Consider the following 22,042-nt stretch of genomic DNA (forward strand, 5'->3'; position numbering starts at 1 on the left):
AAATGATAGTGTGTGGGATGGCCCCAGATGATGTGGTGATGGGTGCATGGTGTACTGTGCTATTAGCAACATAGCAATCTGTGGGTTCCCTCATGATGCAGTAAATGATTCCTTTTGTTTACCTCTAAAGGAAATAAAAGTTTCTCTGGGAGAGCAATGCTTGTCTGTTATTGCATGTGATCATGATTCCCTTTGGCTGCTCTGAAGTATGGTCCAAACCAGATGAAGATAGTGTTCCTGTTCCTAAATTAAGGCTCTGATCCAAAACCTTGTGCTGAATTCTGATGGAGAAATTTGGAGTCATTAAATCTTTCATTTCTTTTGGTGACATGATTCACATTAATGCTTTCTCTGCCTGTAGAAAATACATGTTAGTATTGTTTCACTAATCTTTTCAAAATAGGAGTAAAATAGTAATTCACTTTTAAGAAGTGTACTTGTGTTAAAGCAGTACTTTTGGCTAATTTTGATTTGTCTTCTTACCACCAAAGTGTTCATGATAATTTGTGAATTCATGACTACTACCTGACAGAATTAAATATCTGAGCCCCCCCCCCCCTTTTTTTTAAAGCCCACCATCTCATTTTCAAGAATAACTTCACTTGGACTGTATTCTGCAGGCAATTACACACATCTCCCATTGACTTCAGTGGCATTGATTATCCAAGCAAAGCTGTTGACATGCTGTAATAGCTGCTGGCTTTACACCCTGTTTGGGACACCCGGGTCTGTCTTCCACCGTGTATTTGCATGATGTCTAGTAAGAATGAGAGGATCATCCTGAGCAATGCACACAAGACTTAATAATGATGATGAAAGAGGGAAAAGGAAAGCACTCTCAGGTGGATGTTTGATCAATGCTCTCTTTTCCTATAGGGATTCTATAGGAATCTCATGTCTCCTTGCCTTCACTGCCTTTCCCCTCTCTCTGTAGGCAATTCCCGGGGCATGCTGTGTGGGAAGACCTGTAAGGAGGACAGGGATGATGAATGGATGGGCGTGAGCTTGGCCAGACAGCCTAAGGCTGGTGGAAGTGTGCTGGTAAGTCCACTCTTTTCTTTGATCTCATTAAAATCGTTGCTGCTGTCTGACTCTAATGCTAAACATGTCAGGATTAATGTGTTCAGTAGTGATTGACAGAGTCCAGCTTTACGGGCGGCTAATTCTGTAGTCCCTTCCTTGAAGCGGAAGGAAAATGAGCCCCAGCCACAAAACTTTATTTATAGAGGGAAGACTTCAAAGCAGTCACACCTGACTTGTGTCACACAAGGGCTTCCTCCTAAATCTGAGGGATTAAATCTTTGAACAGAATAAATAGAACTTTGAGGTATCTACTAGTTTGTCCCTTTTGCGGTTGGCCTGTGTTTATGTAGGGAATATATACTTGTTCGTTCTCCAGGAATGTGTCTATTGGGCATCGGAACTTACCAGGAAAAGTAAGATGAATGTTTGCAGCACTATTTTGTCTTGTTGTACATGAAATTTCTATTAATGAGGCAGAGGAGTTGAGAGTGGAGATAACTTAGTTTTGTGTGGGCGTCCTTGTTGTCTTTGAAATGGTTACCATGCAAATAGAGAGGTCAAGGAGAGCAGATGGGATCCTTAGGATGTGGAATTTATCTTTGCAAAACATTTCCTATGCTGGAAAAAGATCATAAAGAAAGCTGGGCAAATACCTTTTAAAAATACGTGGGTATATTGCAATCAATAACTGTGTCTGTGTTTACATCCGCTGTTGGCTTCTGACTGTCTACCAGATGAGTCTGCAGGAATGTGACCCAAAATGAAAATTTGCAACAAAACATACAGTGCATCATGTATGTGGAAAGCAAATTTTAAGTTTCTATCTGAGTAACCCTAACAACAATCTAATCCTAAACACATCCACTCAGGAGTTGGAAACTTACCCTGTCTTTCCAATGAGATGCAGAATATCCGTGGTACATGGAACAAACTATTCATAAATGTACTAGTGGCAAAAAAACTAGTGCAATAACTTCTGTGCTTAACCACCTATGTCAGTCAAGTGGAGAAAGCTACCTTGCACAAAGGCAGTCATCTCAGCGTGTATTTAGACTCCAAACAGTTATGCTACAACTTGGTGCATACCAACTTCATCATGGGGGGGGAGTAGGTGTTTTTTGCACCTTTCTGTGGTAGGCAGGGATGTACTGTGGTACTTTATCTGATTTAGTGTACAGCTTGCAATGCTTTAGAGGCTGATTGATTCTGGATATTTTAAGTATGTGCCCTGCAGCAGGGATGCGGGGAACACAGAGGAGCATAAGTTAAAAAAAAAATCCTCTCTCCCCATCTAACAATATAAACATGTGCAGCAGAACACAAAATTAAGGCATTCATACTATAAGAGCAGTGTATGCAGTTCATGTTTTCAAGGGATATCCCAATCTGTGCTTGAGCACAGGAGAGGAATAATGTGTGTTGCTTTGTCTTGAGACAGTGTTTTTGTGATCATCCTCATGATTTTCTGGGTATTTGTTTGAATTAGGCAAATGCTTGTCTCATTTTGAGAAGCTAATGCATGCAGCTACTTTTGGGCAACACTGACATTTTTGTCAATATGATAGTTACCTTGAGAATAGTGGCTTTGTGTATTTTGGTTCAAGGGAGAATGGGTTGCATCTGGAGCTGCTCTCTAGGGAGATGACACCTAAACAAAAGCAAAGAAAGGGAAGGGAAGCTAGTGAAAAAACCAGGCATCTACTAAGGTAAAGGCTAGCTGAGGGAAGGCTACAAGGATGAAATACAAGGCCAGATGGAGAGGGCTTAGTTTGAGAGGGGACTTTCACAGTCATTTTTAGGAGAAGGAAAACCCAAGTGAAGGTAGAGGAGAATTTGAGGACATGGCTGGGATTGGTGAGCAAGTCTGGAATGAAATGGTGTGGAATGGATGGAAAATATGAAGAAGCAGCCTTTTTAAAGTGACTTTTCCGCTGTGCTGAAGAAGGAGTGGGCTGCTTAACTCCCATGTCTCGTTGATCAATAGGAAGGCAATGTTTTAAGGGTAGCTGCCTGGACAGCTTTCATCAAGCACAATTCAAGCCTTCATCCCAAGGGCTCCCATGCTGCATGCCTGGCAGGATGCTGCTTCTGCCCTCCTAAACAGGAAGGTCTTTCCCGCTGCTGCCGTTGTCTTGTTTGCTCCTCCTGCCATGACGGGCAGCTTTCCCCCTCGGCTAAAGGGACTCTCCGTGGGGAGGGTGGTACCCCCTCTTGAAGGGCCTGAGCCCTCCTGCGAGGGGGCACATCAGGAATGTCAGACATAAAGCATGTTAAAAGCGAAGTGTAGCCCAAGGAAAAACCAGCACAGCTGGTTGGTATCCTTATTTTGCTGCAGCTTAGGTTGGTGAAACATCTCCACAAGTTCGAATCCTAAGCCAGCCCTCTCGCAAGCTTGTGCTGCCTCCACCAAGTAGATCACATCCAGATGTTTAGGGATGTTTGTGTCTAATTCTCATTGAAATCAGTGATATAGTTACCACTGAAGTGCTCAGTCTTATACTATTAATTAAACATCTGTCTACATCTGTGTGTACACAGGATCTGAAATAAGGAATACAGATTCTTCCAGCAATCCTTGGTGGAAAATACCCTGCTGTTTCAGGGCAGTGTTACACTCTATCTGAAGAGCATGCATCTGAAATACCTTTTTAATGCAAAAGGTGCATGATTTCCCTGTAAACAGATTGTTTGTGGTTCATGCAATCTTCTAATTTTAAAGATCAAGATTTCTTTATAATGCAACTCTTTTTAAAGTGTCTAAGAGAAATTCTTATTCAGAGAAAACACATTGTCTGTGTGTGTATTCAGAGCTGTATCTGCTGATTAACTTTTTAATGAAATTGTGAGCTAACTCTTGCTAATCTGGCTTTTTGTATCTTTGGTCAATATTGCAGACTAGTCATCAAAAATAAAACCAGCATTTTAAGCACTTTTTGCTGCAGATGAATTAATACTTATAATACAATAAAATTACCATTGCCGCCACGTAAAGTTGCTTTGCAAAGGATGCAGTGTTTTTTACACATTTAATGAAAAATAAACTTTATTACCTATATTTGCACTTGCCAATGACAGTACAAAGCTTGTTTATTCATAACTAGGCAAATAATAGGACTTCAGCATTCATTTAGGGCTCTCCCACCTTGCCTGCACTTGGAGAGTAAGAGGAGCTTTGCCCATGAAGTTAGTGCAGCATATCAGCTTGTCCTTGGTCAGCCCTGGGTCTGCTGGGAGAAGTGGTCTCCAGCAACTTGGAGCATGTACAGCCCATTTCATCAGGCATCATGGCAGTATTTACTGTGGCACTTCCTAGGGATTCCTTTAAGTCAGAGCTGTATCTTTGTGTTTAATAGCCCCGGCTTTTTTTTTTTTTTTTTTTTTTTTTTTTTTTTTTTTTTTTATGAATATGCCCAATCAGTTTTTTTAAACCCCTATGTGCTACTCATACTCATGATGTCCCATGTCAGGGAAGTTAGAGTCCCACAGTTTAATGGTGGACGGCATAAGGAAGTTGTTCTTCTTGCTTTGAATCTGTCTAGTGGCTGAAATTTCTCTCTCGTCAGCCTTCTCAATTGCCAGATAAAAATACTAACTTTGGTGAAAAGGGGCAAAAGGGAGATTAAGAATATGCTGTTTGTCAGTGAGGCTTAGCTGATGATTGCTAACATGGGTTGTGTTCAAGTCCATATGGTGCCAGCATGTTACTGAACCAGAGTTTTATTTTGTGTGAAGGAAATGAGAACAAAATAGAAAAGCATCTAATAATAATGAAGATTAGAACAAACGAGCAAGAAAGATTAGCTGAAAAGGCCGAGCAGATTTGCAGTTCAATGGTCTCCTGTCCTGGCATATGCCAGCAGTCAATATTTGCATTATTGTAAGTGCTACAATATATACAGCTGAGCTTGCCAGTTCTTTCCAAACTGAAGTGATGAAATTCATTCTTTCGGTTTGTGTTAGGAGGGGAACTAGAGGCAGCGCTTTCTGACTTGTTGATAAGTCACATCCTTTAATCTTGCTCTTCCTCAGTACCTGCCACATCTATCATTACAGTTTGTTTTTATCGAGTGTTGCCATTTTTCATTTCAAGTAGCCAACTTACTGGACAGTTAATCATAAACTGTGTGTGTGTGGCAGGGGAAACAACAACAAAAACTGGGAAAATGTCCCATCCTGGAGCCGCGGTATGAGGAGTCCAGGGGAGCAGCTACTGGGAAAGCTGTGGTGGAGCACATCTCCTGGAGCTGCGGGGAGGAGCTCTTGGCAGATGTGCCGGCTGGGGGCAACAGCGGCGTGCACGCCAGAAAGGATGGGGAGGAACAGATCAGGGAAGTGCTCCTAGCATGACTTTCTTTCTTCCCGTGCCTTTCTTGGCCTCCGCGGGCAGAGCCGCTCCTGCTCGGGAGGAAATGCTGCTGCTCTCCCTGGTTCTCAGTCATGCATGCTCCTTTGGAAGAGATTATGAGGTTAATTTATGTGAGTCCCTGGCAGTTTTTGAGAGAGAAAATATCAGGGAATTTGCAGGATCTCAATCCTTTATTTATATTTTCATAATTCAAAAAAAAAACAAAAAACCCTTTGATCTGTTTCCATTTCAGTTTACATTTGGAACTGAAGTTGAATTGCATGTTGCTTTAATGCTGTGTGTCCGTGTGGTACAGTCTTTAATGGGGCTGTGCACGTGTACATTTGTGCCCACCAAACAGGTCCTTCATGAGAGAGAGAATTCCCTGACCACTGTGAAAATAAAGGTTTCGTGCATTAGTGGTTTTCTTTGTCCCCCCCCCTTTTTTTTTTGCTGCTGGTGACTTTTGAATGAGGAGTGCATGGGATTAAAATCAGAACTGGGTTTTCTTTTAAAAAAGCAAATAATAGAGCCCCCAAAGATGCGCTTTACAAGTTTCCTTCGGTACATCTGGCTGTCAAGCGGAGAGCCATTGTACGCATCCTCCACGTAATGCATGGCACTCGGCGACGCAGGATGCAGTGCAGAGCTTGCCAGAGTCCCCGGAGTCCTTCATTATCCCTGCGCGATAACTATCTTCAGGAAATGCATGCTTCTGGTTGAGTACCCGAGCCTGATATTTATTGCTCTTCTAACTTCCAAGTGCAGCGCTGTTAACTGCAGAGCAGGCTTGTGCATAACTGGTTTTGCTCCATTTCAATAGAAAATGAGAGGGGAGTATTAGCCGTTATGTCTTTCTGGGGTCAAGTACACAGGAAGGAGCCTCTGCTGGCGGCTGGGTTGAATTCTGAGTTTCCCAGTGTTGACCCGTTTCCCAGGTCCTTATGGGGCAGGTGACTCAGCTGTGCCCAGTTTGCAGAGTTTTTCCCCCGATAGGGTGCTTGCAGAGGCAACGTGCTCAGCCCTGGGGTGGCGAGTCCGAAAAGTGGAGCTGGGCAAAGGGGAGGAAGGGAGAGGGTGTCTTCTCTGGAGAGGGGGGGATCACAGAGGTGGCAGTCCCTGGCCCCGCTGAACCAGCAGGCCTGATGCAAGGCCTCTGGGAAGAGCTGAAGGTATGTGGAGGAGACTGTTGGTAGCAGAGAGCTGGCTGTGTGCATATGGGGCCAAGCCTTGGACAATACAAACCGATGCATCTGTGCTAACTTCAGTGACTTGCCCCAGCTGGAGGTATGGCCCAGCATGTCTTAAAATTCAAAGCCCTTGCTGTTTTGCGTTACATTTCCTTGTATTCTGAGTAACCCTCCGGGCACAGGGCTATTTGTGGTTTGTCTGGCAGCAATGGAGTGTTAATTCTTGGAGCAAATGGATTCTGGGGAAGTGTGAATCAGGCTCTGTGCTGTTTGCGTGCATGACTTTGTGTGGCCATTGTAGCGAGTGCCGTATCCTGGTGAGACTGCTTTAGCTGTGATTTTGAAAGTTTATCTCATCTTCCACTATGAAGGAGAAAACATCCTGTTCTTTGTGCCTCATCTGCACCTTGACTCTGTTGCCACTCTCCTTGCTGCAGAATCTCTGGCATCTTATCTTCAATTCATTATCACTAACTCAGGTCCAGCTTTCCTGTTACTGGAAAAAAATCACCTCTTCCAGGATACAGGCCTTTGACTGATGCATCCTCTGGTGGGGTAACCTCTTAGTATGGCCTTAGTAACCCTCTGAGTCCTAGCATCCCTTCTGGTCTCCTTACATGTATTCTCACTGTCCCTTTTCCCCCATTTTTCCTCTTTTTCTGGCATGGGGGTTCTATTCATTGCACCTCTGTTTAGAAGAGCTTCATTGGCCATGAGGATTCATACAAAATGAGGAAGATCTTGAAATTTGGAGCACGGGCTCCGTCTTGCTCTGAGACCTGCTGATGTGCGTGACTAGGAAAACATAGGAAGACTGAGATCTGAGCCACCAGGTCAGGCAATGTCATGAACTGCAGAAGATTGCAGTAAGAAGATACTTTACTGAGAAAAAGCAGGGTGCAAGGGGAGGATAAGAGAGGATGAGGGGGAAAAGGTGATACTGAGAAGTCCTGCTCCTGCACTCTGCATGCCCTGCCTTGCTCGGAGGGCTGTCCTGTTACTCTAGGCCAGTAATGCCTGTGGTATAATCTGTTTAGGCCTGTGCACATCGCTGGAAAAACATCTACTATGAGACAGAGTACATCCTCCCGCACGGCTTCTGCAACATCATCCCACCCAACCTGCAGCCCACCGGCCGGAGGCTCTTGCCCTGCTATGAAGGTAAGGCGTGGAGGTCGCCTCCGGGCATATCCTCTTCTGTAATGGTCAATGTGTTTTCTGTTTGTTTCCAAAAACTGTCTGCTGTAACCCTCAGTGCTGATACTTTTCTCTTTTTGTTTCTGTGCCTTGAGGCACAGCTGGGAAGGACGCTGGTCTTTGGATAAAGTTTGCAGAAAAGTGCTGTGATTGAACGGATCCTGTGAATTACTGTGCACGGCCATGCTTAGTTAATACAAGAACAATACATTTTTGAACAGTGTTTTCAGGTAAAAGTTCTCTCCCTTATATGAATATCAGTAGATGTTGATGTGAGCTCAGACCATTAGTCATGGCCTCATGCCTAGCTGCACCCTGGAGTAAATATGCTGAATTGTGTTGTAGCTAGGAACCAATTTGTTCATCTTATGGAAATATTTTCCTTCTTGTGATTCAGAAGAAGAATACTGGAGGGAAAAAGCGTTGTTTGACACCCTGAAGACTTGTATGGCAGACGAGTGTAACTGCTGTCATGTTTCAGATATTGTAAGGTGTCTGATCCCTTTTGGGACCTCTGAAGGTCTGGGTTTACGTGGGCGAAGGGAGACGTGGAGAGACACGCAGAGAGCGAGCTCTGAACAATGGGTGACTGTGTCTGTTGTTTCTACGCTAAATCCCAAGTGTCGACTTTTAATTTTCAAACTCCGGTGCTTATGTGATTTTTGTATCAGATTTCCTTTCCCAAAGGCTTCAGAGACAGCTTCTCCTCAGTGAGCAGCAATTAAGTAATCCAGAGATATAAGTATGTTATTAGGAAGAAGATAGAGTATCATCTCTTAAGATTTTTCAGCCCCCAAACATTTCACTCGGGAAAACACCTTCTAGGGTTCCTTCTGTCTGTCTTGGGCATCATCTTTTCCTGCTCAGCTGTCGGAGCCTGAGGAAGCGTAGGAGTTTGGAGGCCAAAGTTTGATGTGGACAAAGCCTTTGATTTTCTTTTTTCTTCCTTTCCCTCCCCCCCCCCAAATTTGGCAGCAGCTGGTGACAGCCTTGCTGCTGACGTTAGTACGTGGGAGAGGGATAATGTGGTAGATGCCCCTGTGTCTTCCTCTCCTGCTGAAGAGCAGACTTGTCTCAGCTGGGAGGCCTGGGAAATGGGGTCTACCATGGAGCAGGGTGAGACCTGGTAGAGGGTTTCTGCTTCTTTTGGTGTGGTTTCTCACCTCACCTGGGGTTTTGCTCTGGGACCAGTGATTCTTTCAACCCAGCGCAGCCAAGGTGAAGCTCAGAGCAAACTAGGATGAGCATGTGTTGAGCGTTTCCCAACCCTGAAATTATTCATTTTTTGAAATCTGAGGGGGGTTGAGTCTTTCTTGAAGCAGCTGTTCCAGCTGATCTGCAACAAAATACAAATAAACAGCATAGCCTTCCTGTTCTGGAAACATCTAATTTTATTCATTCTTTGTTCTTGCCAGCAAAATCAGGCTAAGGCTTCGCACTTAAGCAACGCAACGTAAATCATCTGATACTCACTTTAATGATCACCACCTATGTGCAGAGTCACTTCCAGGGCGTCCCACGCACCTTTGCCATCACTCTCGCGTTTTCTTAAAAACTGCCAGTCTGAAATCATTGCAGAGAGGTGGTTCCTGGAGGAGACAACCCGCTTGTATTTTTCTGTGTGTCAAATCTTTGGAGTAAAAACTGTTGCTAATCTGACAGGATATTTGCCAGGAATTGCTAGAAAATAGAAATGTGTGGGCCTAGTGTACACGAAGCGGCCAGTGGAAAATTGGCGGGGCTGGTGCGGTACAATGTTGGCTTAATTTCATTGTATGCTAGAATGAAAATTGGGGGTTTGGGACTGAATCCCTCCACGCTGTCAGGTGTCAGGCTGCGAGGTATCACTGGGGATGACTGAATTTGCTTACTTCTGAAACATTCAGGTTTCAGTAAAACAAGCCCTGATCCTCAAAGCGAGGGATAGCTGGGATCCAGGCAGAAAGATTCACGGTTAGGGATTGAGGGCAATCCTCTCATTTTACCACCTTTGCAACTTTTCTGTCTTCTCCTTGTAGAAAGCGAAGGAAAAATCCTCCTCCATTTTAACAAAATGTGGGTTAACAGAAGCAGTCTGAAGGGGGGGGGGGAAATGGGAGTTTGACAGCAGTACTAAATGCAATGCGTAACGTAACCGAGGCTCTGCTAAGCTAAGAGCTTCCCTGGCAGCCGCCGGAGCCTGCCGGACTTTGCGGTTGCGAGCGCCGCTTCTCCGCGCGCGCCTGGGCGCCCTTGCATTGCCACTCGCTCTGAGAGTGTCTGCGAGCGACCGGGGGCAGCCTGGTGGTCTGCAGGCGCCGCGCAGCGGTGCTCCTGCGCCGGGGGAGCCCCGCGAGAGGCCGGCGCGGCCACGCGGTCCGCAGCCAGGGCTGGCCCTGGCCTGGCCGGCTGGGAGCACGAGCCCCGCGAGCCCTGGGAGGGTGCACGCGCGCGCGCCACCACGGGTTGTTACCTTGTGTGACAAGCACCGGGTGCCAAAACAGAGAGGAGCCCGACCTTGGGCTAGACGTACTTAATGCATACAGTATGTTTTTCTCCGCGTAAAGCAGGCTTAATAATTAAGGACGAAAGAGGAAATGGAAATTTCCTGACTGGGTGGTAGTGGTGCAACAGTGCAGTAGTCTCAATCCATCTTGTTCTTGTCCAGCTTCCTTGAAACAGCTGACAGAAGTCTGGAAGCTATTGAGAGCTAATGAGAACAGCAGCAAGCCGAAAACTTAAAGGCAGTCTTTCTGAGTAGGAACTAATCTGGTTTATATGAGTGGGATGTCCTTTGAGGTATAGTTGAGGTATGGCCTTCCAAGCTGTGGTTTCACTTGTTTAATTTTTTTTTGTTGGTTTGTTTTTAATGGCCTGCAAGAATAGGAAGCTGCCTATTCACTGCCCTGATGCAGTCGATCGGCAAAGAGGAAGGGCGGCTGCGCCTAGCGTAAGAGGTAGTCCAGCTCTACGGGGAAGAGATGGGCTGGTTTCCTAACCCTCTGTGGTAGAGCTGGGGGCGGAGGTGGGGAACGCTGATGGGCACTTTGGTTAGTAAATGAGGGGGCTAGAGCCTGCTCGCACGCCTCCCGTCCGAAGGGAAACACGAGTTTGCCCGCAGGGTCCAGACCGCGTTTGGTTTTCTGGGAGCCATCAAGACTTCTCTGCTTTGTGGTGTAAACCCAGTACCACAGCGCTTGGTCAGAAAGATTACTACCGCTTTCTCCCAGCGGAGTGAAACATTGCAAGATAGGAAAGAGGAGATCACAATTTAAACGGATGTTTTTGGTTTCCAGCACAAATGATGGTTTATTGCAGCCATCCATTTTGCTTCCATCTGGGAAGATGGCAGATAAAGTATTTTAAAGGGTTTTATTGCACTGGGGAGCTGACGGTATGTTATGGTCCTGGAGCTGGCTTAGACACTCTTCTCTGTTGTGTCAGAAGAGGTTGCAGAGTGCTGCCTTCTGAATCATTACACATGTCATGGCTTATCCTTTTTGTTTATTATCTGATTACTTCTTCCTCAGCTTTCGTAACCTAAGGTCACCCTGGCTACAAAACACTGCCATCTTTTGCTTGCTTGCTTGCTTTACGTATTTATTCATGGCATATTTTTGGAGTCAGGAAGGCGCTCGACTGTCAGCCCCATCTTACTTCTTTGTGCGGTTGCCTCAGTAATTAATTTGGTGGGTTGTGGCCTGTGTAAGCAGCGGTGCACGGCAGTGTGCAGATGGGTGTGAAGGAAAGACAGATGTGTAAAACCAGAGGAGCCATTTGTGACAGCAGTTGTATCGCCTGGAGCTACCTGGAAACTACTGGACCCACTCTGTGCAATATCAAGCCTCATGCAACATCTAAGCCTCATGTAAATCTTGATATTCGGGTGTGCAAAAGCTGTGATCTGACTTAACTACTGCATGGTCCCCTGCTGGCTGACCTTTTTACTGTATTGATGGATGGATGGATGGATGGATGGATGGAGGTATAGCATGTGTGACAGAGGCCACTGCTATGTCCTGGAGAGGGCACCTCCACCAAGGGAGGCTGGAGGAGTCAGAGGCCTCCAGGAGGCTCTGCGGGATGGTGGCGTCGGGATGCGTGTGAAGAGGAGGGGTGGCTTTGCGCCAGGTGTGTATTCACGTCAACGTTTTAATGTCTCTTCACAATTCACAGAAGCAGTGGCAATAGGCAAACTCAGAATCCGCTGGAAACGCTGCAATCCCTGCTGTCCACCACTGTTACAACCAGAGTGTAACCAGTTACTTAATGAGATGTAAGGCCATTAGTTGGGCAGATAGTACCAGCAATGTAAGTGGCTTAGGAATGCTGAATATTACCAAAAAACGATGAACTATGTCTGTTAAAAGGTAAGCCTCAGGGGATGTACCAAGCCAGTTTATTGCGCAGTCGTTGAAACCGCCAAATCTTTCCCATTCCTAACACATTGCAGTTAGTAATTGTTCAGCTCCTTTAAAGAATAATTGGTTTTTCATTGCCTGACAATGCGAACAATAATGTGCTTGTTTCTATTCTTTTTCTAATAAGTATATTGCAGGTGAAGATCAGCTGTGTTGTGCTCCTTTGATGTTGGGGCTTTTGTTTCAAGTTACTCCTAGATCTGAATTTGTATGGTTTTCTTTTCCTTAAAGTAGGCAACATTATATTATAATAAGAAACAAAACTATAAATTTGATTAAATTTTTTGAACTTGATTGGAGAACTAGTTTAATTTTTGTGCACGTATTCTTGTATCTTCTGAAAAACCTTTAAGAAAATCAATACTCTCTTCATCCCAAGAAACAAAGTAATTCTGTATGTTCATTAAATGCCTGACTGCACAAAATGTGGAATCATCTATCAACCCCGAATAACCACATTGTTCTATTGCTAAAACAGTTATGATTTCTTCTGTCATCATCTTGCAGTTTTATATTCACTTGTGTTTTATTTGCAAGTAAATTCAAGGGACAGCTTGTGTGAGCTGGATCATTTACACCTCCAAATCCTTGTGGATGCTGCCTTTCAGTTGCCTTCAGTTCTGCAGGGTGCTGGTTTGGAGGCAGAAGGCAAAGCGTGAGGCAAAGTATATGTCAAAACTGATTTGTGGGGCAGTATTTGAGGTCTCTATTTGTGCTACAGAGGGCTTGATGTAAGGGCCAACCATGTAAATGGGGTGCTATGAAAACAAAAAGCTCAATAAAATAGTTGAGTCATGTCTTTAAGCCAAAGTCTGTTTATCAAAGCAGAAAAGGAGAAGTTTGAAAATCCGATGTACAAAATAAGTTTAATTTGCCTCTCATCCTATGCTCCGGCATTCAATATGGTTATTTCATTATTTGCCTGACTTAAATCTTTCACTGCATAAATTTAAATATTCCATGGCAATTTTCCTCCTGTATTTCAAGATGAATTGTACTGGGGTTTTTTTGAAGGATATACTTAAAGAAACCATGAGCCAAGGCTAATACACTTTTTTATAGTGAAATATAACACTTATAAATCTATCAAAACATCAGCGGGGTTCACACGCAGCAGTCAGACATCTGCCACAGCAAGACATTCAGGTTTGCTATCCGAGTAAAAAGGGTTCGTGTCTATACACGAAATTGTAAAAAAAAAAAAAAAAAAAAAGTAAAAAAAATTGCAAAGCCAGCATTTCACAGCCTCAGCACGTTCTTCATAGCCATGAGATAACATAGCCGACTCAGCGTTGGTTTTACTTTTTATTTATTTATTTGTGAGTCTCGGCAGCCAATGGCTTCGAGGTTCAAGCCCCTGCTCTCTGAGCAGTCTGTCCCATCAAACCTCGCTCTCTCAGCAGCTGGGGTGACTTCAGCAAAGTACGGGAATTGCAAGCGTCTTTTCAGATGTTAGGGAGAGACTTGTCACCTAATTGATTAGATTCATAATGTTTTTACTAATATAAATGCTCAGAAAAGATTACTTTAAAATTGAGTCTTTTCAGTATGTTGTGCGTGTGTGTGTATGTATATGTACACACACACTATACCTATATATATACATATATATAAAAAATTCTATGAGGAGGCAACAGTCTGTTAATAATTCCTTTTGGTTGTCAAGATAATAAAATATGGCTCATGAAAAATGTACTTGGTTCCAAAGAAGGGGATATACTCAGTAATTTCATGGAAGTCTGTTATCATTAATAATGAATTAATGATGATTTTTTTAAAAAAAGCGACTAGACTATAAGGTAAATGCTTTTGGAGGCTGAATTACTTTTTTTTTTTTTTTTTTTTTTCCCTTCCCCCTGGTGCTCCCTTTGGTACATACTATAATATTCAGAAATTGGCAATATATTAAGTTGTTCACTCATTAATGTGGTAGATCTTTGAACATAACACTGAGGGGAAAGAACCCTGCAAAGCCTCTGATCCAGCTGTGCATTTCAGATCCTCCTAAAAATCAAAATACTTGGATTAGGGCTGAGGGGAAAAAGATTTTCCCATCTCTTAAGAACTTGTGTGTTTCTTTTACTGGAAAAGCGAAGGGATAGAGTAGGCATTGCTCAAACTTCACAGGAGAAGCAAAAACTGTGGGCACAGGGATTGAGGCAGCATCTCCTGTGAACGGTGAGCTCTGCACATGTGGCCAGGAAGAGCAGCATCCCCCAAACTAGGTGATGATCCCAAAGGGTCCCTCCATCAGAAATGCTGTGGCAACCCTGTACGTGCCCTGATAGCGCCGTTGTTAGCATTGCAGTGGGGCAAAAAAAAAAAAAAAAAAAAGGATTTTAGGCTCAGTTTTGTTGCCTGTTTTCTACATTGCCGCCAGGCTAAGTGGTCAGGGAAAGTCTGCGGTGAGGCCACGCTGTTGGAGGGACCTGTGGCCATTCCTCCTGCTGCTGCTCCTCTGCAGCAAAGCCTGGTCGACCGTCACGGCTGGCAGCGTCCTCTGCGTTTCTGAGATTTGCTGGATTCTTGACGTTTTTCCTCCCTTGGCCGCAGCGCGGGCGCCCTGCGGCTCGGTGCACGCAGTCCCCGTGGGACCGAGCATCCCGAACAGTGAGCCGACCTGAAGTGACCGTGGTTTGTCTTCTCCCCTTCTTCTCCCATCCAGAGTATAAGAAGAAATACGGGGAGGAGCACGGCTCGTGCCAGGCTGGAATCGCGGGCTTCTTCACCGAGGTGAGCAGAGACGCGCGCGACGCAGGGGTCGGATTTGTGAATGGGCTTCCCTTCCTGCTTTTCATTTATTTTCATTTTGTTTTTGCCTTGTGCACCAGGGAAGAGAACCAGAAAATATGACTTCAGCAGCTGGCTATGCACTTAGCACATTTCCTTTGTACCGTCCTAACTTTAATAAACACAGTGAGCAGCCTCCCATCTCTTATGTTTTCTGCCCTCCCACCATTCTGGGTGGGGATTTCTGTGTTGCAAACTTCATATGAAGTGTTTCACATGGAAACAGGCTTATTTTTTAAAGCCTGTGGAAAACGATGAATGAACGAGCTCTGAACACTGTCCTCAAGGAGTATTTTGTAGTATCACATACAACCCAGGTACATTATCACACATATCCCCAAACTTGCCTAGAGGTTTCTCTGTGTCTTAAGTTTAACTGTTATCTTCTGTGAGGGATGATGTCTTCCCTGAATTATTTTGTTTGTGCATATTGATATATTAAAAAAAAAAAGGATAGAAAACATTTCAGTCCTTCTGCTTCAGATTTTGCCATGTTGTAGTTGTATCAGAGGTGAATTTATTCGCTCGTGTCTGTGTTCGTATTTACAATATTCCAGGCAAAAAAGCTCTTTGAGCATCGAATTCTTAGTTGCTGCCGTGTCAGGTGGGTGCTGCCTTCTGTTTATAGATGTATTAATCTGTGCAGTTCGTTGTCTGGGGTGATATACGGAGAATCAAGGTGTCCTCTCTGAGACGGGATAAGGTGACTGCTGAGTAAATGAAGATGGTGGTGATGTTGCCCCCGAGGTACTGTGGGACGACTGGATGTTCATCAGCCACAGCTGTTTCCTGTCTCATCTGCTCTCTCGGGCCCGTTTCTGTTCCCGCGCCTTCAGTCCTCCTTCGCTAGCCCGGTTCAAATGATGTCTTTGAACTTTCGCTAACTCAGCCTGATGGGATGGCAGCTCCAGCGCTTCCAGACTGAGCAGGAAGTGCAGATAAATGGCTTTTTTGGTCAAACAGGCAAGCCCCCACTGTATTATTCTGTCCTGCTGGTGCCGCTCTTTCTGCCAGTAAGTGATCCCATGACCTCCAGGGCACAGCTGCTTCCAAGGGAAAAAAGATGTTGCCAAGCACATCTCGCTCTTTAACGGAGCGTTGCAGTCCTGTCCCAGGGGCTGGTTATGAAATTCCTTCATTTGACGCTGTCTGGAGCGGGAGGTGCGGTGGTCACAGTGCTGTTTTCCCCCCACCAGCACTAAACCTGCCTGGGACCTGCTGTGCTCAGGGCCATGGGCAAGAAAAAAAGGGGTTTTATACCTCAGACTTTGCAGTTTGGTTGCATAAAGCGATGTTTTACGTTAAAACTGATGCAACCTGTGATGCAATACGCTACTCTGCCCTGCCTGAGCTGAGAAGTGACTTGTGCTGAGGTCGTTGCGTTACACTTCTCAGTCACGTGCTAAGGGGATTCCTGCAGTTTCCTCGGGACTTGAGCAAAGTCTGTCCAAATTTAGGAAGCCAAGTTAAGAGGGTTTGCTCTCCTGAGCTTGGAACTTACTGGTTCAGGTTGCAAACCACTGGAATTGTGCAAATGACTGAAGTTTTGGTTTAGCAGCAAAATAGTAGTGACAGAAGTGGTATAATAACTAATTGGTCTTGCAAGCTAAATTTCAAAAGATATGTTTTTTCGTACTGAAGTCTTTTTAAAATTCTGCTTGATGGAAAATGTTCCTTCTTTTTTCTTTTTATTTTTTTTTTCCCAAAATGACATTTTTTCCCCCCTTTTAAAGACAACCTTAGGAGGAAATGCAGGTTCCCACTAGTTCCAGGGCTAGTGAACCTACCTAGGTTTAATGCTATCCAGGCTTAACTCAATCTTCTGCCAGAGGTATGTAAACCCACACCTGCCACTTTTTGGAAGGAAGCTCCCCTGTGAAGACAGGAGATGCTTTTGGGCAATGTGTTCTCAGTCAATCTTGTTTTGTTGTTCTGGTGAACAAACAAATATTTCACAGAGCAAGGGCTTGACCCTGGGTGCTCCACTGGGCTGAGAGTCATTACTACTTGAGTAGGGAAGTATTTTGCAGAGGAACAGGTTCACCCCGTTTGTCCATGGGCTGGACCTGGCTGCCCCGAGGTGAGCATCCCTTGGTGCTCTGCTTGGAGAACCTGCAACCACCAAACGTGCCTTCTGCTTGCAGGTGCTGAAATGCAACCTGGGTCATTTTGAATGTTTAGTCCTTCACGGTGCCCTGATTTGTCAGTTCCCTGGTGGAAAGCAGGGAGCACACCCTGCATCGTCTCCTCCCTTAAATTTTTTTCTTTACAAAATTGGTTTGTTATCAAAAAAAATTTTTTTGCGTGATGTTATCATTCATTGAAAGAACTGGTTGTCTCCCTCCTCTGTAAACAACAGATCACCACTGACCAAATGATGGTAGGACAGACACCTTGAGGAATTTTAAATAAGCATGTGCCTTAACCATGGCATATACACTGCTATTTGATGCTAAAGCTTGGTCCTAGAGAGTGGAAAAATGCATATACTGTGTTACCAGCAGTGAGGGAGAGGCTAGTCTTCTGCAAGCAGAGCACAATTGATTGGAATTAAAAAATGCACATTGAATATTGCAGGTCAGTGCATTAGCTCTCTAATTTTGTGTGTAAGAATACCTGTTTTATATGGAAGAATATCCTGGAGCTGGGTTTACAGGTTTATCTAGATTTCCATGTTTGAAAAGTAAAACAGAACAAGACGGTTTTCTTACAAATCTGTAAGTAGGAAGAATTTCCCCTCTCTTTATCGTGCTCTCCTGAATAACCAGCAAAACAGGGATATTTGTACTTTTTATGGCCTGGTACTCGATAAGGTGACTTGCATTGTTGGCAATTGTTAGAAGAAAATACTTTTTTAATCACTTTTTAAATTATTAAGTGCACTCTCCTTCAGTGGGAAAGAGCTCTGAGTGTTGCACACACAGCTGTCCTTGTGGAGTGAGCAATTCAGATGAGGGGGAAAAACTAGCCTTTTTGAGCAATATGACGTCTCTTATAGGTATTCAGGGGCAGGTTACGAGCTGCATCCAGGAGCGGCCAGGAAAGGTCACTCTGGAGGATATTGAAATGGAAGCACGTTTTCAGTCAGTTAATTTACTTCAGAGGCGGCTGGTCCTTACGATGGGCTGATATAACCTCCTGCTCCCACTCTCACTTGAGCTGCGCAGCTAAATCATCAAATGTTACTCCGAGCTTTTTCAGCTGTGCTTGGAGGTCAGCCAGCAATTTCAGCGTGTAGGGTTTAGCTTGGAGCTCACCTTATTTTCCTCTTCCCACCTTCTCCGTCATAACTACCATTTAAAATGTCTGTGGTATCTTTGCTGCATCTTCTCTGCTCTTGCTTGTGACTTCACCTGCTCACGAGAATGATGGGATTTTTTTTTGTCTGGGCATTGATTTCTTTTTATTTTTTTTCTCTATTTTTTTAATCAAAAGTGTTGTTCTGTGCAAGCTTTTAGCTTTGAATATCAGGTTTCAGTGATCTCGGTTCAAACATTAAAAATATTTATTTTTTTTAAAAAAAAGCCTCATTTCCAGTCTTTTAAAATCCTAAATCAGTCTGGGTGTCTATAATGAAACATAGTCAGGTTTGCTCTTACAGAGTGTTCTGTATTGTTAATTTTGAGGCCAGAACAGGGCAAACTGTTCCATCCTCAAATTACGCAGACCTCGCTCTTTGAGTGAGTGAGGCATGGCGGCTATTTAGCTTTGTAGTCATAAAATGAAAACCTGTCGTGATAGTTAGCCCCATCTTTCCCAGTGCTGGCTGGTGTAGCGTGTTGGCAGAGTTGAGGCACGCCCTGTAGCTGAGGGGGTCTGGGCAGACTAGCATTTCCATCACGTGGTGGAGGTCTTCACTTCTGCTTGGGGCTGCTAGGAAAATGCGGCAGTTTTGGGGAGGCGTGTTTTGGGGAGGACCATATTAGCAGGGCTGAGTTTGATAGCTAGTGAAGCCGTGGAAGGTCTCCTCTCCTGCTGAGGTGGTGGACCATTAAGCAACACTGAGTCTGTACAAAGTGAGACCTTGTATCTTCAGGGTCTGTGTAGTGACCTCTGTGTTTGGGAAGAGAAATGCCATCTGTGTGCACACAAAACGATGATTTTTATAGATAGACTTAGTGTTTTAAGTTAATGTCCTCTCCCCTTTCTCATTGCTCCATGAAGCATGAATTCCTTCTTGGTTTTGATTTTCAGCCTTCACACTCCCTTTTGGTTTTCCTGTTGTAGGAGTTGGTCATCATGGGGGCACCGGGATCTTATTACTGGACAGGAACTGTCAAAGTCCTGAATCTCACTGACAACATGTATTACAAGCTGAACGATGATGCCGTGATAGCCAGGCGATACACGTACCTTGGTAAGCCGCTCTTTGGTGCTCACTGCGAGAATGGGATCGGCTCAACAGCGTAGTTCAGGGCTTGGATGCCATAAAGCTGACACTGGTGGTTTTTGATGGTGTAGAGTGTTTTATGAAAAGCAGGAAAGGAAGAATGACTGGATTAAAGGGTTACCTACCTGGAAATATGTATAGGTAAAGAGGTGGCCAGAATATCCACTTAAAAAACAAAACAAAACAAAACATTGCCATAATTCTTTGAATAATGCAGAAAATGCATTTGGATGGAGAAGCGATATGGCTGGTGGTGGGCCTCCTGCATTCTTGCCTTTGCCCTGTGGTGGGCGCACTATGTGTCGCTGCTTAGGCTGTGTACCTGGTTGCATCTGCCTGTAAAATGGGCACAATGTAATTACATGACAGTATATTGCAGAGACTAATTTATTTGAGCAAAAATAGCACTGTGACTTGTAACAGAAGGAGACTGTGAAAGGATTGGCTACAAGTATGAAATTATCTGTTATGTTAAGACAGTAGGTTTTACTTGTTCTAAAATCAGGTAATATCACAAATGTAATTAATTTAAAGGATTCCTAATCCCTAATGCCTAAGACTGTTGAGACTGAAAAGATATTTCAACAGATAGCAGTTTGGTATGATTTGACTGAAGACTCACAGTGACGACCTCTTTCCCCCCTCCCCCTTAACCTTTAGTGTGTAACAAAAAATATACTACTTAGAAGGTGCTGTTTGGAGGTGGTTAAATGGGGAGTATATACATACGTTTAAGAACACATATAGGTTTTATCACTGATAGACCTGAATTATAGTGTTTATCATGTAGGCAAGAGACTCATAATTCAAAATGGAAGAGTAAATTAAATATAAGACAGCCTTAGAAGGAAAGTAAAGTACTTTCTTCTTCTTTAGTTATTATATATCATTTTGTCGTAACAAATAAGACCAAATCTTTGATCTCCTTTCAAATACGCTCTTTCTTTGATCTGTTCTGCCATTTTTCTTCTTGCCTAAACAAAAATCTTCTTAAGCCATTAACTTCTCTGCCCTCTTTGTCTACTGTCCCCTGCTTTCCCCCCAAGTTGAGAAGGCACTTAATTTTCCAAGCCTTTTTGGGCAGTGATTTTAACTGAAGGTGAACTCTTCCTAGCTGACGTGAGTCACCCTCTGTGATACTGTTCTGCAGTGATGTGATCTCTTTATTCTGATTGTGTATGCATGTGAATACATGTTTTTATTTTATTGCTTCCCTTTCCTTTTTACAGCTGGCTTCATGGTTACCTAACCGTTCCCCCGCTCTGTTTTGCTGCTACCTGCTCCTTGCCAAACTCCACCTGCACCTTTACTCTTTTGGCTTTTGGATGAGTGCTGGAGAGCTCGCTGTGATTTCCTGGGGTGATGTGCTCATGCTGAATGGTGGTGCGTCCTGGACAAAAAATAGTTGTATAATGTTAATTCTTCACAGCCCGAGAGGAACTGTGAAATGTGATGAGTACAATCCAGATGGCTGACCTGTTCCTCAGGCTCTTTCCTTTTGTGACTTTATTTATTTATTTATTTACTTCCCCTCTCCTCTCCCATCCCACCCCATCTCCTGCACAGGATATGCGGTGACAGCAGGTCATTTCTCTCAGCCGACTACCACAGACGTTGTCGGAGGAGCTCCCCAGGACGGAGGCGTCGGAAAGGTGTGACTTTATGTCAAACAATAACACTGTCAGGTGCAACTGGGGAAAAAAATTGGTTCAGTTCCCACAAGTTTGAGACACCAAGAGATTTTTGGCTACAGAGTAGTTTGGAGCACTGTGCAGGGGAGAGGTGAGGTACTTGGATGAGGTCAGCAGATTTCTCCACCTGTCCCTTCTGGTGCCTCACCTCCCTCCTCCCTCCCTTTCCTCTCTCTCCCACCCAATCCTTAAAATAGCTATTTTTAAAAGGCACTGTTGAGGTTTCTTTAATGCCACTTCTGCTTTGGATTTTTAACATATTACTGTAAGCCTCACTTAAGTCTTGCCTGGAAATGAGAAAACTTGGGAAAGAGAGTTTGTCTTCTGCTTGTTTTCTTCATACACTTTGCAATACTTTGCGTATGGACTGTTCCGTTATTCCCCTTAGGGTAGCATCTGAAATGGCGTGAAATGCCATTTACAAGTAGATTTGGTATCTCTTTTAAAACTTCATAGTATGTTGATGTTTCTTGCTACCAAGAAGACAAGCGCAAAGACCTGGTTTCCTCCTCCCAGGTGCTCTGTCGTGGTTGCTCCAATGCACTGTCCTTCCAGCTTGCTTCCTCTGTACAACAGATTTAAGCTCTGGCTAAGGAGGGGGGAAAAACAGCTGCTAAAACGAGAGTGCCATGAGAAAGCAGCTGGCTCTATAAGTTAAAGGCTGTTCTACCTGACGAAGTTGCTGTTATTCTCCCTCCCTGAGGGACGTGGGTAGCAGGAGCAAATGCCAAAGGGGGGTGCGAGGGATGTTGCGAGACAGTACGTGACGCTGGGCAGTCCTGCTGTGCTCTCCGCAGTCACTGATAACCTAATCCCGACCACGTCCCTGATAGAAAGTGGTTAACGCTGTCCCACCCATGTTATTGAGGGGAAGGAAATCTGAGACGCTTAACACGACAGTGATTTTCCAAAGTCACCGGGATTGTCCTCAGTGGAGCTGGATTCAGAGTCCTGACACCTGGGAATGCGCATCCACTGCTGGACGTGCCACTGCAAAACTGGGAGCCCTTTCTAGC

At 44.3% G+C, this 22,042-nt stretch overlaps 1 protein-coding gene across 1 annotated transcript in view; it reads left to right on the forward strand.

The window, feature by feature from the left end:
* The window catches only part of ITGA9 (integrin subunit alpha 9), a 218,778-nt gene that overhangs the window by 9,978 nt on the left and 186,758 nt on the right, over nt 1-22,042 (forward strand). Inside the window, exons 3-7 of the mRNA XM_062567896.1 lie at nt 935-1,041; nt 7,596-7,719; nt 14,821-14,888; nt 19,173-19,302; nt 20,902-20,987. Of these exons, the coding sequence (XP_062423880.1) occupies nt 935-1,041; nt 7,596-7,719; nt 14,821-14,888; nt 19,173-19,302; nt 20,902-20,987 (515 nt within the window). The remainder of the gene's footprint in view (nt 1-934; nt 1,042-7,595; nt 7,720-14,820; nt 14,889-19,172; nt 19,303-20,901; nt 20,988-22,042) is intronic.

This window comes from Rhea pennata, chromosome 2 (genome assembly GCF_028389875.1).
Source record: "Rhea pennata isolate bPtePen1 chromosome 2, bPtePen1.pri, whole genome shotgun sequence".
In the NCBI taxonomy this organism is placed as follows: Eukaryota; Metazoa; Chordata; class Aves; order Rheiformes; family Rheidae; genus Rhea; species Rhea pennata.